Source organism: Oncorhynchus tshawytscha, linkage group LG18 (genome assembly GCF_018296145.1).
Source record: "Oncorhynchus tshawytscha isolate Ot180627B linkage group LG18, Otsh_v2.0, whole genome shotgun sequence".
NCBI classification, from domain to species: domain Eukaryota; kingdom Metazoa; phylum Chordata; class Actinopteri; order Salmoniformes; family Salmonidae; genus Oncorhynchus; species Oncorhynchus tshawytscha.
In genome coordinates, this window is record NC_056446.1 from 7,782,584 (window position 1) to 7,796,563 (window position 13,980).

The window sequence follows — 13,980 nt, forward strand, 5'->3', positions numbered from 1 at the left end:
TACCCTCTGTCTGACCCTCAAGCTTTACTCTCTCTGATTGTAGTGTCCCATAGTAAAACTTCAAAAGGACATTTGGAAGGTTAAAATAGGCTAAAAAGGTGATATGATGGAAAAAAAACCTTTGAGCTATGTATGTTTGTTTTTTTCAAGAGCTGTCTATCAGTTTTTTTTGGTCAGGGCTTTAAGAGCTCTCTTGCCTAGCATGTTAGTCGTTTTCGCTCTCTGTGTATCCTTTTTTTTTGCCATGGCCCAATAAGAAGGAAAAAACAAGGTTTTGTCTTATATTTTGTATGGAAAACATTTCTGTCGAGTTCATAGTGATTGCATTGCATTTCCATAGTGAAGATGGAATCGGTGTGTGCCCTCTTGCTGGCCTTTTGGGAAGTGATGACGATCCGGGTTATGATGGGGTCATTGTGGAATTGCTCTGCCCAATTGACTCAGGATTGCCTCTTCATTGCTGGGCACAATGAGGGGGCTTTGCCGTAGTATATACTGTTTACACACCGGCCGAGAGCTCAAACAAAACAGAAAGTTGCAGAACCTACTGGCTAGGCCACTGCATGCTCATACACTCCTTTCTTGAGTGTTCCATGGTTAACACTGAGTCAGGGCCTTCCTTGCACTGTCTCTCTGTGTGTGTGTCACACACTGTCATTATCAGTGAAGTTAGCAGTAATGTAGAGTGTACATGGTCTGTTTTAATAGACTAGGTACTATAGTAGCTTTACACTGTATAGTTTTGTACCTCATCATCTCCTTGTGTGGTTGCTTGCTTGTAAGTGGTCTGACAATAACACTGTAATGTGTGAGTCAGATGGGGAAGTCCTAAGCAAAGAGGATACACACATACTATCATGTACACACTGACACTTTCTCTCAGATGCTATCACTCAAACCTAACAGGTTGACATAAATGGGATGTTTCTGCAAAAGAAAGAGATGCTACAAAGCTAGTCTGACTGACAGAGAGAGGTCTCTGAGTTCGATGCGGTCGAGAATATCTGCGTTTGTCAGCATGAGTGTTTCAACGCAGGAATTTGCAGTCGGAAAAGGAGATTACATGTAGCTCCCTTTTTCATGTCATACTGTATGTCCTGTCAATTCACCTGGAACACTTGAAACAGACAGAGAGAGAGAGAAAGAGAGAACGAACAGTCTACAGCACACGGCCTCACCCTACTAGAATCTCAAGTCAAATGTCTACTGTTTGCTGATCATCTGGTGCTTCTGTCCCCAGCCAAGGAGGGCCTACAGCAGCACCTAGATATATTATTTGTTTCTTACTGAGATTTATTGTCAGACCTGGGCCCTGACAGTAAATCTCAGTAAGACAAAAAAAATGGTGTTCCAAAAAAGGTCCAGTTGCCCGGACCTCAAATACAAATTCCATCTACACACTGTTGCCCAAGAGCACACAGAAAACTATCCATACCTCAGCCTGAACATCAGCGCCACACGTAACTTCCACAAAGATGTGAACGATCTGAAAGACAAGGCAAGAAGGGCCTTCTACACCATCAAATGGAACATACAATTCAACATACCAATTACAATTTGGCAAAAAATACTTGAATCAGTTATAGAACCCATTGCCCTTTATGGTTGTGATGTCTGGGGTCCGCTCACGTGCCAAGAATTCATAAAATGGGACAAACACCAAATTGAGACTGCATGCAGAATTCTGCAAAAATATCCTCAACGTAACACCAAATAATGCATGCAGAGCAGAATTAGGTTGATACCCGCTAATGATCAAAATACAGAAAAGAGCTGTTAAATTCTACAACCACCTAAAAGGAAGCGATTCCCAACCTTCCATAACAAAACCATCACCTACAGAGCCATCACCTGGAGAAGCGTCAAGTTGGTCCTGGGCCTCTGTGGAGTCTGATTGTGTTTGTGATCAGAGCCTCAGGACCAACTTGATGCTTCTCCAGGTTCATCTCTCTGTAGGTGATGGTTTTGTAATTAGAACCAGCACAATTATGAGAAAACAAAAAGATAATTACTTGACACACTGGAAAGAATTAACAAAAAAACTGAGCGAACCAAAATGTTATTTGGCCTTAAACAGAGAGCACACCGTGGCAGAATACCTGGCCACTGTGACGGACCCAAAATTAAGGAAAACTTTGACTATGTGCAGACTCAGTGAGCATAGCCTTGCTATTGAGAGAGGCCGCCGTAAGTCAGAACTGGTTCACAAGAGAAGACAGGCTATGTGCACACTGCCCACAAATGAGGTGTAAACTGAGCTGCACGTCCTAACCTCCTGCCAAATGTATGACCATATTAGAGACACATATTTACCTTAGATTACACAGACCCACATAGGATTAAAAAACAAATCACATTTTGATAAACTCCCATATCCATTGGGTGAAATACCAAAGTGTGTCATCACAGCAGCAAGATGTGTGACCTGTTGCCACAAGAAAAGGGCAAATAATGAAGAACACACATCATTGTAAATACAACCCATATTTATGTTTATTTTTTTCCCTTTTGTATTGTAACTATTTGCATATCATTACAACACTGTATATAGACATAATATGACATTTGAAATGTCTCTATTCCTTTGGAACACAAGTTTCCCATGCCAATATAGCAATTTGGATTGAAATGGAATTCAATTGAGAGAGAGAGAAGAGAGAGGATAGAGAGAGAGAAAATCTTTCAAGGAAAAGGAAGGCCTTTGTGGAAAAAAGGTACTGTACATCTTTCCATTTTATGTCAATGCAAACATTGGCTCACTTTTGGTATCGCACAATTCCATGATCTTTACCGTCTTGTAGAACAGCAGAGTGGTAGGATAATAACACATGCAGTTGCTTAGTACTGCTTCCCAAGTGCCAGGTAGTAAAATAGCTAATTTATAGTGTTCCCCTCCCCACACACTCTCTTCTCTCTCTCTCACACAGTGAGACTGTTTGCCTAGGCAATGGAAAGAGGGAACAGTAGGAGGACAGAGTGGGAGAAATAGAAAAGAGTGAAAGGGGATTGGCTGTTTTTTAAAATGCGAGGGAAATTTAAGTATATTGACCTTACTTCTGGGTGAAGAGGTTTTCTTTTGTGCTACTGGGGGTTTATGACACCCTTATCCATGCCTTCTATTCAAGTTATGTACAGTATCTGGGGCTCCCGAGTGGCACAGCGGTCTAAGGCACTGCATCTCAGTGCTAGAGGCGTATCACAACCGGCCGTGATTGGGAAACCCATAGGGTGGTGCACAGTTGGCCCAGCGCCTTCCGGGTTAATGTTTGGCCCGGGGTAGGCCATCGTAAATAAGAATTTGTTCTTAACTGACTTGCCTAGTTAAATAAAGGTTAAATAAATAAACCAAGGGGCGGCAGCGTAGCCTAGTGGTTAGAGCGTGTGTGTGTGTGTGTGTGTGTGTGTGTGTGTGTGTGTGTGTGCGTGTGCGTGTGTGTGTGTGTCCCCTCATTTGCACATGCTTAAGAATTGGAATAGTCTCTCAATGACACTCATGGTTGTTTCATGGCCCTGAAAAAAACATGACTTATTAAATTAGTAAAATGAGCAACAAAATAAAACATCACCCACTTAGATGTCTTGTTTTTTCACGCTAAATATATATTTTTTCAAGTTTAGCAGCTTACTGAACGGTAGTAACCATCTTATTATCTATCAATAAGTAATTTCCTCTCCTTGGACAAGGTAGTTACCAGGATTCAGAATACTTTGGTCAGGCCTACTGGGGGAATGTCAATGCTTCTATTCATTATGGCAGATTACTTCAGAAGGAACTGGTATTTTTATGATGCCGTTATCTTGGTAACTGTTGAAGGTTTACTTGATTTCGTCTGTGTTAGTTCCTCTTTCGCTAAAGTATTTGTCTCCTTTTGTCTGTTTACAGAAACATTAATGGACACCAAGTGGGCCACAACAGAACTAGCCTGGACCGCACATCCTGAAACTGGGGTAAATTGTTGGAGTGTGTGTGTGTGTTTGATCGCACATGTGTGTCTCTCTGTGTTTCAGTGTATGTGTGTGTATGTATGCACGTGTCTATGTAAAGTTTTTTATTTTTTATTTAACTGCCTAACAAAACATTCATTATAGTGACTCCAGCAGCAGTATTAACAGAGAAGAGAGAAGGTATGTGAGAAGGTACACGTCCAGGTCTGAGTCCCTGTCTCTCTTTCACATTCTCTGTGTAGGGAGGCTACCTCTTCTCGCTTTGTACATTAGTCTGTTACAGAGCTGTGTGTGTGGAAGTAGGAAGACAAACACAGATATAGACTGAGCGGCATCTCCTCTCCACATGACAATAACAGGCCTGAAGGGTCTAGAGGCAAACACACCAGTGTGATGCAGCGTGGTGCTGCTAGGGTCTGATACAAATTGACCTCTGTTTGTGTATGTGTGATAGACAGTATCTCCCCATACCATTCTGCCCAAGATATGGAAGCGTGTGTATGTGTGTGCAATGTGTACGTAAAGTTTTATTTTATTTATTTATCCATTGTTTTACCAGGTAAATTGACTGAGAACACGTTCTCATTTGCAGCAACGACCTGGGGAATAGTTACAGGGGAGAGGAGGGGGATGAATGAGCCAATTGTTAACTGGGGATTATTAGGTGACCATAATGGTTTGAGGGCCAGATTGGGAATTTAGCCAGGACACCGGGGTTAACACCCCTACTCTTACGATAAGTGCCATGGGATCTTTAATGACCTCAGAGAGTCAGGACACCCGTTTAACGTCCCACCCGAAAGATGGCACAAAAACATAGGGCAGTGTCCCCAATCACTGCCCTGGAGCATTGGGATATATATATTTTGAGAGTGTCCCCTACTGGCCCTCCACTTCCAGCAGCATCTGGTCTCCCATCCAGGGACTGACCAGAACCAACCCTGCTAAGCTTCAGATGCAAGACAGCAGTGGTATGCAGGGTGGTATGTTGCTGGCTTGCTTCTGAAGTGAGCTGTATGTGTGTATGTTCTTGTATTGTATGTCTGTTTATGTCTGCGTCTGGATTTTTCTCATCTGTGTCTGTGTCTGTGCACGCGTGCACAGTGCACATTGGGCATTTCATTTCTCCCCAAACAGATGGCCGTTGAAGGGGGAATTCCCCTCCAGTACTAAGGGGGAACTCTAGCGGAGTAAATGGCTTTCCCTGGGATCAGTATGTAGGCTCCAGGGGGTTTCACAGAAACCGATAACAAGGTGTTGCTAGCGACCAGCCAGCCTGTAGCCTAGAGCATGTAAAATTAAATGACATTTTATTTGTCGCATACACATGGTTAGCAGATGTTAATGCGAGTGTAGCGAAATGCTTGTGCTTCTAGTTCCGACAATGCAGTAATAACCAACGAGTAATCTAACCTAACAATTCCACAACTACTACCTTATACACACAAGTGTAAAGGGATAAAGAATATGTATATAAAGATATATGAATGAGTGATGGTACAGAACGGCATAGGCAAGATGCAGTAGATGGTATCGAGTACAGTATATACAGTGTATACAGTGTATATATACAGTGTATCCCTTTATTATGCAGCATGTAGTGTGTAGCATCCAGGAGCCCACAGCTATAATGACTGTTATTAGCATGGTTCTATTAGCAGACCACACATGGGCTTACAGGCTGGTACATGCTAGACACATGTTAACTTTGCTACACTCTAACCTTTGAGGAAACTAGTGTGACAACTAGCATTTATGGCTAATCTTTGACTATGCGCTATCTAGCTGCCTCGGTTGGTATGCAGGTCTGGAAGAAGGCCTGAGTCCTCACATCCCCCTCACATCCTCTGTTCCAACTGCACCAAGGTCCCAGTGAATCTGAAAGTAAAATGTAGAGCTTTTGACTGTAAAGGACAAAAGGAAAAAAGGAGTTGACTTGTAAAGCTTGCATAACTATTCATCTTGTTCCAAATTGATGCCAAAGAATTTGACCCTCTTTCACACAACCTACTTAATTCATTCAGGTTTGGTAAGCAGGGCTGGCGTGAAGTGTCCGCATCTGTGCTGTACGTGTGGTCCCATGGGGTTGACCTCCACACAAACACACGCTCACGCACGCACGCACACACACACACACACACACACACACACACACACACACACACACACACACACACACACACACACAATCTCCCTCTTGCACACTAGGCAATGTTTTACACTGAACTAAATACCCATTCACACTTCATGCATTCTCTCGTCCCATTGACCTGGCTGGTGATTATTGATTCCCCGACGGCCTCGACTCCAGCAGATAGCTCACAAATTAATGCCTTCTCTGGGCCTGATCCTCAGCTAAGCCCCCCTCTCTCCACAGGTCTAGAGGGTCCTGCTGGATGAATAGCCTGCCTCTGCTACATCCATATTAGGCCCCTAATTAAGAGTCTTCACCCTCGGAGAGAAAACTTTCATTATTTTCTGTCTTTCTAGTCAAATGTGGCTCTTGTACATGTTCCAAAGACTGCCGTTACTGTTGTTGTCCACTATTGAGATATTGCCTGAGAGTTGACTCGGAGTTGATTTTTAGCTAATTATATTCTTAGCTAAATATTTTAGGTTTAGAATTTCCTGTCATTATATGCAATGTAGTTTTGAAATATGAACTGGTGGCCAGGAAGGCATCTCTTTGTGTGAATGATAGCCCGCGTCAACTCTGGCTGACTTCTTTACAGTGCAATACAAACAGCAAACCTCACACATACAGTGTGTGGCGGCAGGTAGCCTGCTGGTTAGAGCGTTGGGCCAGTAACAGCCTAGGAACCCACTATCTAAATAAAGGTTAAAAAAATAAATACATTTGAGATGAGCACAGATTCAAGCTACAGTGTAGGAGGAAGCCCAGGGTATGGGATGACATTCTCTAGTACTAAGCATGTTTCCATTTGGCCCAACTTGAACGGACTGTTTTGTTTCGATTGACGTTATCGTTCTAAACATCCTCAGCCAAGTGGAGCCATGTATTGAGAAACACATTAAGTTAAACCTGGATGCCATTAAAAGATTCACCCAACCAGGCCATTCATGTATTTTCTGTATGTAACACTTTATAAATTTGCCAATTTGCATACATATTTTCATTTAATGAAACCCATAATCAGAGCTTTGCCTCAGTAATTTATGTATTTGTCTCTGTGAGAGATTTGAAACTGTGAGAGATAAAGAAGTAGGAAGGAAAGAGAGAAAAGGTTACACGTTTCTTTTCGCAAGCTGTAGAGGACGATGCGATCGTAGCTCCGTAATTGAAGGGTAATTGCTTGTGAAGCGATGCAGCGACTACAACGAACCTGGAGAATGAGGTAAACAACCAGTGCTGTTCAGTTGGGACGCACCCGGGTTGACACTCCGCCGTAATTGTGATGAATTCGCCGTCCCTTGTTTCCTGACTCATCACCGTGGTAACCAGAGATGAAAGGCCGCGGTGCGGGTGGAAAAGGCCCTCGACTTAACAGCGCCGATCGGGGCGTAATTGAAAAGGCACAAACCAAAAATGTGACTTATTTTTTCTTTCATCTGTCCGTTCCTAACGCCTCACCTAATTTCTCTCTCCGAATTGTGTTATTGTACTTAGTATCTGAGGCCAGAACAGAGCACTGTACATCATGTTAAGTGCCTCACAAACCCTGGATGTGTTGTAAACTGATGCTTTCATCCACACCTAAGGCTTATACCAACAAACTAGAGATGGAAACATTTAACACACTCCTTACATCATTCCTTAGCTATCATGTGTGTGTGAGAGTGTGTATGTGTGCCAATGTGTTTAAGAATGCATACATTATAGGACATTTGACCTTTGTTTGACCCTAAAACTCATATCTCTCTCTCATTCCCTCTCTCTCCCTCTCTTCTTCCCTCTTTCTCCATCCACAGTGGGAGGAGGTGAGCGGCTACGACGATGCAATGAACCCCATCCGGACATACCAGGTGTGCAACGTGCGGGAGAGCAATCAGAACAACTGGCTGCGCAGTGACTTCATCCCACGCAAAGATGTCCTCCGAGTCTACGTGGAGATGAAGTTCACAGTGCGCGACTGCAACAGCATCCCCAACATCCCCGGCTCCTGCAAGGAGACCTTCAACCTTTTCTACTATGAGTCCGACTCAGACTCGGCCACGGAGACAAGTCCATTCTGGATGGAGAACCCCTATGTGAAGGTGGACACCATCGCACCCGATGAGAGTTTCTCCATGTTGGAGTCGGGAAGGGTGAACACGAAAGTGCGGAGCTTCGGACCTCTATCCAAGGTTGGATTTTACCTGGCATTCCAGGACCTGGGGGCTTGTATGTCATTGATATCTGTCCGGGTCTTCTATAAGAAGTGCTCAACCACCATTGCGAACTTCGCTGTGTTCCCCGAGACGGCCACAGGGGCCGAGGCCACGTCGCTGGTCATTGCACCAGGGACATGCGTCTCTAACGCTCTCGAGGTGTCTGTTCCTCTCAAGCTGTACTGCAATGGTGACGGCGAGTGGATGGTTCCTGTTGGCTCATGCACCTGTGCAAATGGGTTTGAGCCCGCCATGAAGGACACCCAGTGTCAGGGTGAGTGTGACATCAAGGACACACAATGTCAGGGTGAGTTTTTTACCGGCCATTTTTGGGTCATCACCCAATGTTCTTGTTCCTTTTGACGGCAGCCATTTTGTGCCAAATGCATCCAGATACTGTACATTTACACCCAACTATCATGAAACAGCGAGAAACACAACACAACACAACACATCATATAGTCAGTGGCACTCTCTCAACTGAGCCTCTACTCTCCTGACCTCAATTTTCCCAGACAGTGAGTTGATGAATAAATAAAATGCATAGGCGCTGCTGTCAGTTTTTTTTTTTTTTTTTTTAATTTTACCTTTATTTTACTAGGCAAGTCAGTTAAGAACAAATTCTTATTTTCAATGACAGCCTAGGAACAGTGGGTTAACTGCCTGTTCAGGGGCAGAATGGTAGATTTTGTACCTTGTCAGCTCAGGGATTTGAACTTGCAACCTTTTGGTTACTAGTCCAATGCTCTAACCACTAGGCTACCCTGCCATAACCTATATGACACTGGCGCAAACTGGAGAGATCTAGGAGGACCAGATCTGATAGAGAACATAACAGGTGCACAGAAGTCCAGACCAAGGTGAATTAAAACAGCAGGCCAGGGCTCAAATGTACTGATGACAGAGTGGGGAGGCAGGGGGGAATGGGGAGTAGTGGAATGTTGGAGAGCAGGGGAGATGAGAGGTAAGCCACTGTCAGTTATCGTTTGGCATGGCTGATTGTGACGCAAATGTGTAAAAAACCACACAGGCCTGTACTTCATACCACCCTGCTAACAGAAAGAGGAGAGGGATGAGAGATTCAGGAAAGAGATCAAAAAAGGTAGAACATGTGAAGTAGGGAAGGGGGCTTAGGGATCTTGAAGTCTAAGAAGAACAGAAACGGAGCTAGCTCCCTATATGGCGTTGAATGGAGGTTATTGAATGTGTGCCCACCTTTAATGGAGAGTGGGCACAGTAAATCTAGTGGCAGGTGTGTGGTTAAAAACTCCTTTGGCAGCTCAAGGGCAAAGCCCTGGCGACTGGGCCTAAAAAAAACGCTCTCTAAACAAGTCGACCGGAAACCACAGGGGATAAATCTCCCTGCCGTGTCTTTTCTTACCCTCCTTCTCTCTCTCTTTTTCCCTCTATAATATCTATCTATTGCTCTCTCTTCCGAGCCATTTGCTCTCTCTCTCTCTGCCAACCTCTGTCTTTTTTTCTCTCTGTGACTTTCTCTGTATTTCTACCTGAAAATCTCTCTCTCTCTCCCTCTCTCTCCTTATCCTCCCCCTCTTTCCTTCTTTATGTATTCCCCTTCCTCCCTTCCTTTATCTAAAGCTTTCATTAATGCCCCACCAGGGCACGGTGAGGACATCCACATGAATATTAATCAATCAATACCCTTTTTTTCTCTTTTCCTTCCCTACCGCTCCACATTTTTAAACCCACTCATTTTTGCTCCCTCACTTCCAATTTCAGCACACATCCTAATCAGTTCCTTAAGCCCTTTGCTCTGCATAAGAGGGTAAGAGACAGAGAGAGGGAGAGAGAGAGGGAAGGAAAGGGAGAGAAAGAAAACAGAGAGAGATGGGAAGTGAGAGAGAGATCTGTAAAAAAAAGAGCCTGCAAGATTAGTATTTTTTCTGCCTTTTCCTCCTCATTCTCCCTTCTCCCCCTCCACTCTCCCCCTCTTCTCCCTGTCAGGAGTGGTGCTCGAAGGGGAGGGAAGATGAAAGCAAAGGGGGATGACTTCTTACCTCACTGGAAGCGATTGATCAGCACTTTCAATCATTCACACATACCAACTTACCTCGTTTAAAGCTGCAATATGCAGATATTCCAATTGTTCACCTAATTTCAGTTCATGTGAATCATTTACCATCTAAACTGTTTTTGGTTATTGAAATATATTTTCAATAACCAAAAATATTGTATTTTCAACTTGTTTGAAGCTGGTGTACAAAACTGAAAGTAAAAGACGCAAAAACAAAACTTAAACACGGAAAGCATTGAACATATCTATCGCTTCTCACATGCTGACCAAACTGTGCGCAAGTTGATTTGGTCACGCAGGTTGAAATATCAAAACAACCTCTGAACCAACAATATATATTTGGGGACAGGTCAAAAAGCATTAAACTGGTATGGCAATTTAGCTAGCTTGCTGTTGTTAGTCATTTGTCATGGATATAAACATTGAGTTGTTATTTTACCTGAAATGCACAAGGTCCTCTACTCTGGCAATTAATCCTCAGATAAAACAGTAAACGTTTTTTTCTAGTAATCTCTCCTCCTTCCGACTTCTTCTTTTTCTTTGGAATTTATATGGTGGTTGGCAAGCAACTTTAAGGTGCATTACCACTACCGACGTTGTAACGGCTTTCTTCCGTCGAAGGAGAAGTGGACCAAAATGCAGCGTGGTGGTTACTCATGTTCTTTAATGGAAAATGAACGATACATGAAATAACTTAAATCTACAAAACAACAAACGGAACGTGAAAACCTATACAGCCTATCTTGTGACAACAAACACAGACAGGAACAATCCCCCACAAACACACAGTGAAACCCGGGCTACCTAAATATGGTTCCCAATCAGAGACAACGATAATCACCTGACTCTGATTGAGAACCGCCTCAGGCAGCAATAGACTATCCTAGACAACCCTACTCAGTCACAATCCCAATACCTACTAAAACCCCAATACAAAAACACAACACAAAATAAACCCATGTCACATCCTGGCCTGACCAAATAAATATAGAAAACACAAAATACTAAGACCAGGGCGTGACAGAACCCCCCCGCCCCAAGGTGCGGACTCCCGGCCGCACACTAAACCCATAGGGGAGGGTCCGGGTGGGCGTCTGTCCACGGTGGCGTCTCCGGCTCGGGACGTGGACCCCACTCCAACCAAGTCTTAGTCCCCCTGTAACGCGTCCTTTGATTGGCAACCCTCGCTGCCGACCTTGGCCTAATAACCCTCACCAAGGACCCCACTGGACTGAGGGGCAGCTCAGGACTGAGGGGAAGCTCGGGACTGAGGGGAAGCTCGGGACTGAGGGGTAGCTCGGGACTGAGGGGTAGCTCGGGACTGAGGGGTAGCTCGGCACTGAGGGGAAGCTCGGCACTGAGGGGAAGCTCGGCACTGAGGGGAAGCTCAGCACTGAGGGGAAGCTCAGCACTGAGAGGATGCCTAGTACCGAGAGGAAGCCCAGTACTGAGAGGAAACTCAGGCAGGTAGTAGGCTCTGGCAGATCCTGGCTGACTGGCGGATCCTGGCTAGCTGGTGGTTCTGGCAGATCCTGGCTGACTGGCGGATCCTGGCTGACTGGTGGATCTGGAAGATCATGGCTGACTGGCGGATCCTGGCTGACTGGCAGATCTGGAAGATCCTGGCTGACTGGCGGATCCTGGCTGACTGGCGGATCCTGACTGAATGGTGGATCCTGGCTGAATGGCGGATCCGGAAGATCCTGGCTGACTGGCGGATCCGGAAGATCATGGCTGACTGGCGGATCCTGGCAGACTGGCGGCTCCGGCAGCTCCATGCAGACTGGCAGTTCCGGCTGCTCCATGCAGACTGGCACCTCCGGCTGCTCCATGCAGACTAGCATCTCCGGCTGCTCCATGCAGACTGGCATCTCCGGCTGCTCCATGCAGACTGGCATCTCCGGCTGCTCCATGCAGACTGGCAGCATTGGCTGCTCTATGTAGACTGACAGCTCCATGCAGACTGGCAGCTCTGGCTGCTCTATGCAGACTGGCAGCTCTATGCAGACTGACAGCTCTGGCTGCTCCATGCAAACTGGCAGCTCTGGCTGCTCCATGCAGACTGGCAGCTCTGGCTGCTCCATGCAGACTGGCAGCTCTGGCTGCTCCATGCAGACTGGCAGCTCTGGCTGCTCCATGCAGACTGGCAGCTCTGGCTGCTCCATGCAGACTGGAAGCTCTGGCTGCTCCATGCAGATTAGCAGCTCTGGCTGCGTTGAACAGGCAGGAGACTCCGGCAGCGCTGGAGAGAAGGAAGGCTCTGACAGCGCTAAACAGGCGGAAGACTCCGGCAGCGCTGGAGAGGAGGAAGGCTCTGATAGCGCTAGACAGGTGGGAGACTCCGGCAGCGCTGGAGAGGAGGAAGGCTCTGGCAGCGCTAAACAGGCGGGAGACTCCGGCAGCGCTGGAGAGGAGGAAGGCTCTGGCAGCGCTAAACAGGCGGGAGACTCCGACAGCGCTGGAGAGGAGAAAGGCTCTGGCAGCGCTGAACAGGCGAGGCGCACTGAAGGCCTGGTGCGTGGTGCTGGCACTGGTGGTACTGGGCCGAGGACACACACAGGAAGCCTGGTGCGAGGAGCTGCCACCGGAGGACTGGTGTGTGAAGGTTGCACAGGATGGACCGGACCGTGAAGGTGTACTGGAGAGCCTGAGAGCAGGACTGGCACAGGACGTGCAAGGCTAGGTAGGTACACAGGAGGCCTAGTGCGTGATGCTGGCACACTCTTCACCAGCCGACTAACACGCACCTCAGGACGAGTATGGAGCGCTGACCCAGGTGCCATCAAATCCCGACACGCTCCGTCGGACGAATATCGTACCTAAAGCACCAAACTAGCAACTCCCTCATAACTCTCTCCTCCACTTTCCCCATTAACTCCTTCACAGTCTCTGCTTCACTCACCTCCAACACTGGCTCTGGTTCTGGTCTCCTCCTTGGCTCCTCACGATAAACAGGGGGAGTTGGCTCAGGTCTGAACCCTGACTCTGCCACACTCTCCCTGAGCCCCCCCCCCCAATACATTTTTGGGGCTGACTCTCGGGCTTCCATCCGCGTCGCCGTGCTGCCTCTTCATACCAGCGCCTTTCCGCTTCCGCCGCCTCCAGTTCTTCTTTGGGGCGACGATATTCTCCAGGCTGTGTCCAGGGTCCTTTTCCGTCCAATATCTCCTCCCACGTCCAGAAGTCCTGTGATCGCTGCTCCTCACGATAAACAGGGGGAGTTGGCTCAGGTTTGAACCCTGACTCTGCCGCACTCTCCCTGAGCCCCCCCCCCAAGAAATTTTTGGGGCTGACTCTCGGGCTTTCTTCTGCGCCGCCGTGCTTGTCTCTTCGACTCCATTCTCCTATAGCCCTCTTCACACTGCTCCAGCGAATCCCAGGCGGGCTCCGGCACTCTCTCTGGGTCGACCGCCCACCTGTCTATTTCCTCCCAAGTCGTATACTCTATACTCTTGCTGTCCATAACGTCCTCCCATGTCCATTCCTCTTTTCGCTGCTGTTGCTGTCGCTGCCTGTCACCACGCGGCTTTCTTCCGTCGAAGGAGAAGCGGACCAAAATGCAGCGTGGTGGTTACTCATGTTCTTTAATGGAAAATGAACGATACATGAAATAACTTAAATCTACAAAACAACAAACGGAACGTGAAAACCTATACAGCCTATCTTGTGAC

General features: G+C 46.5%; 1 protein-coding gene across 10 annotated transcripts in view; it reads left to right on the plus strand.

The window, feature by feature from the left end:
• Nucleotides 1-13,980, plus strand: part of LOC112217421 (ephrin type-B receptor 3-like) — a 119,956-nt gene that overhangs the window by 50,918 nt on the left and 55,058 nt on the right. For 6 of the 10 annotated variants that reach the window (XM_042300614.1, XM_042300608.1, XM_042300609.1 and 3 more), the window contains exons 2-3: nucleotides 3,884-3,948; nucleotides 7,876-8,581. In XM_042300614.1, coding sequence (XP_042156548.1) covers nucleotides 3,884-3,948; nucleotides 7,876-8,581 — 771 coding nt within the window. The remainder of the gene's footprint in view (nucleotides 1-3,883; nucleotides 3,949-7,875; nucleotides 8,582-13,980) is intronic. The other 4 variants (XM_042300610.1, XM_042300617.1, XM_042300613.1 and 1 more) reach the window with 1 other exon arrangement.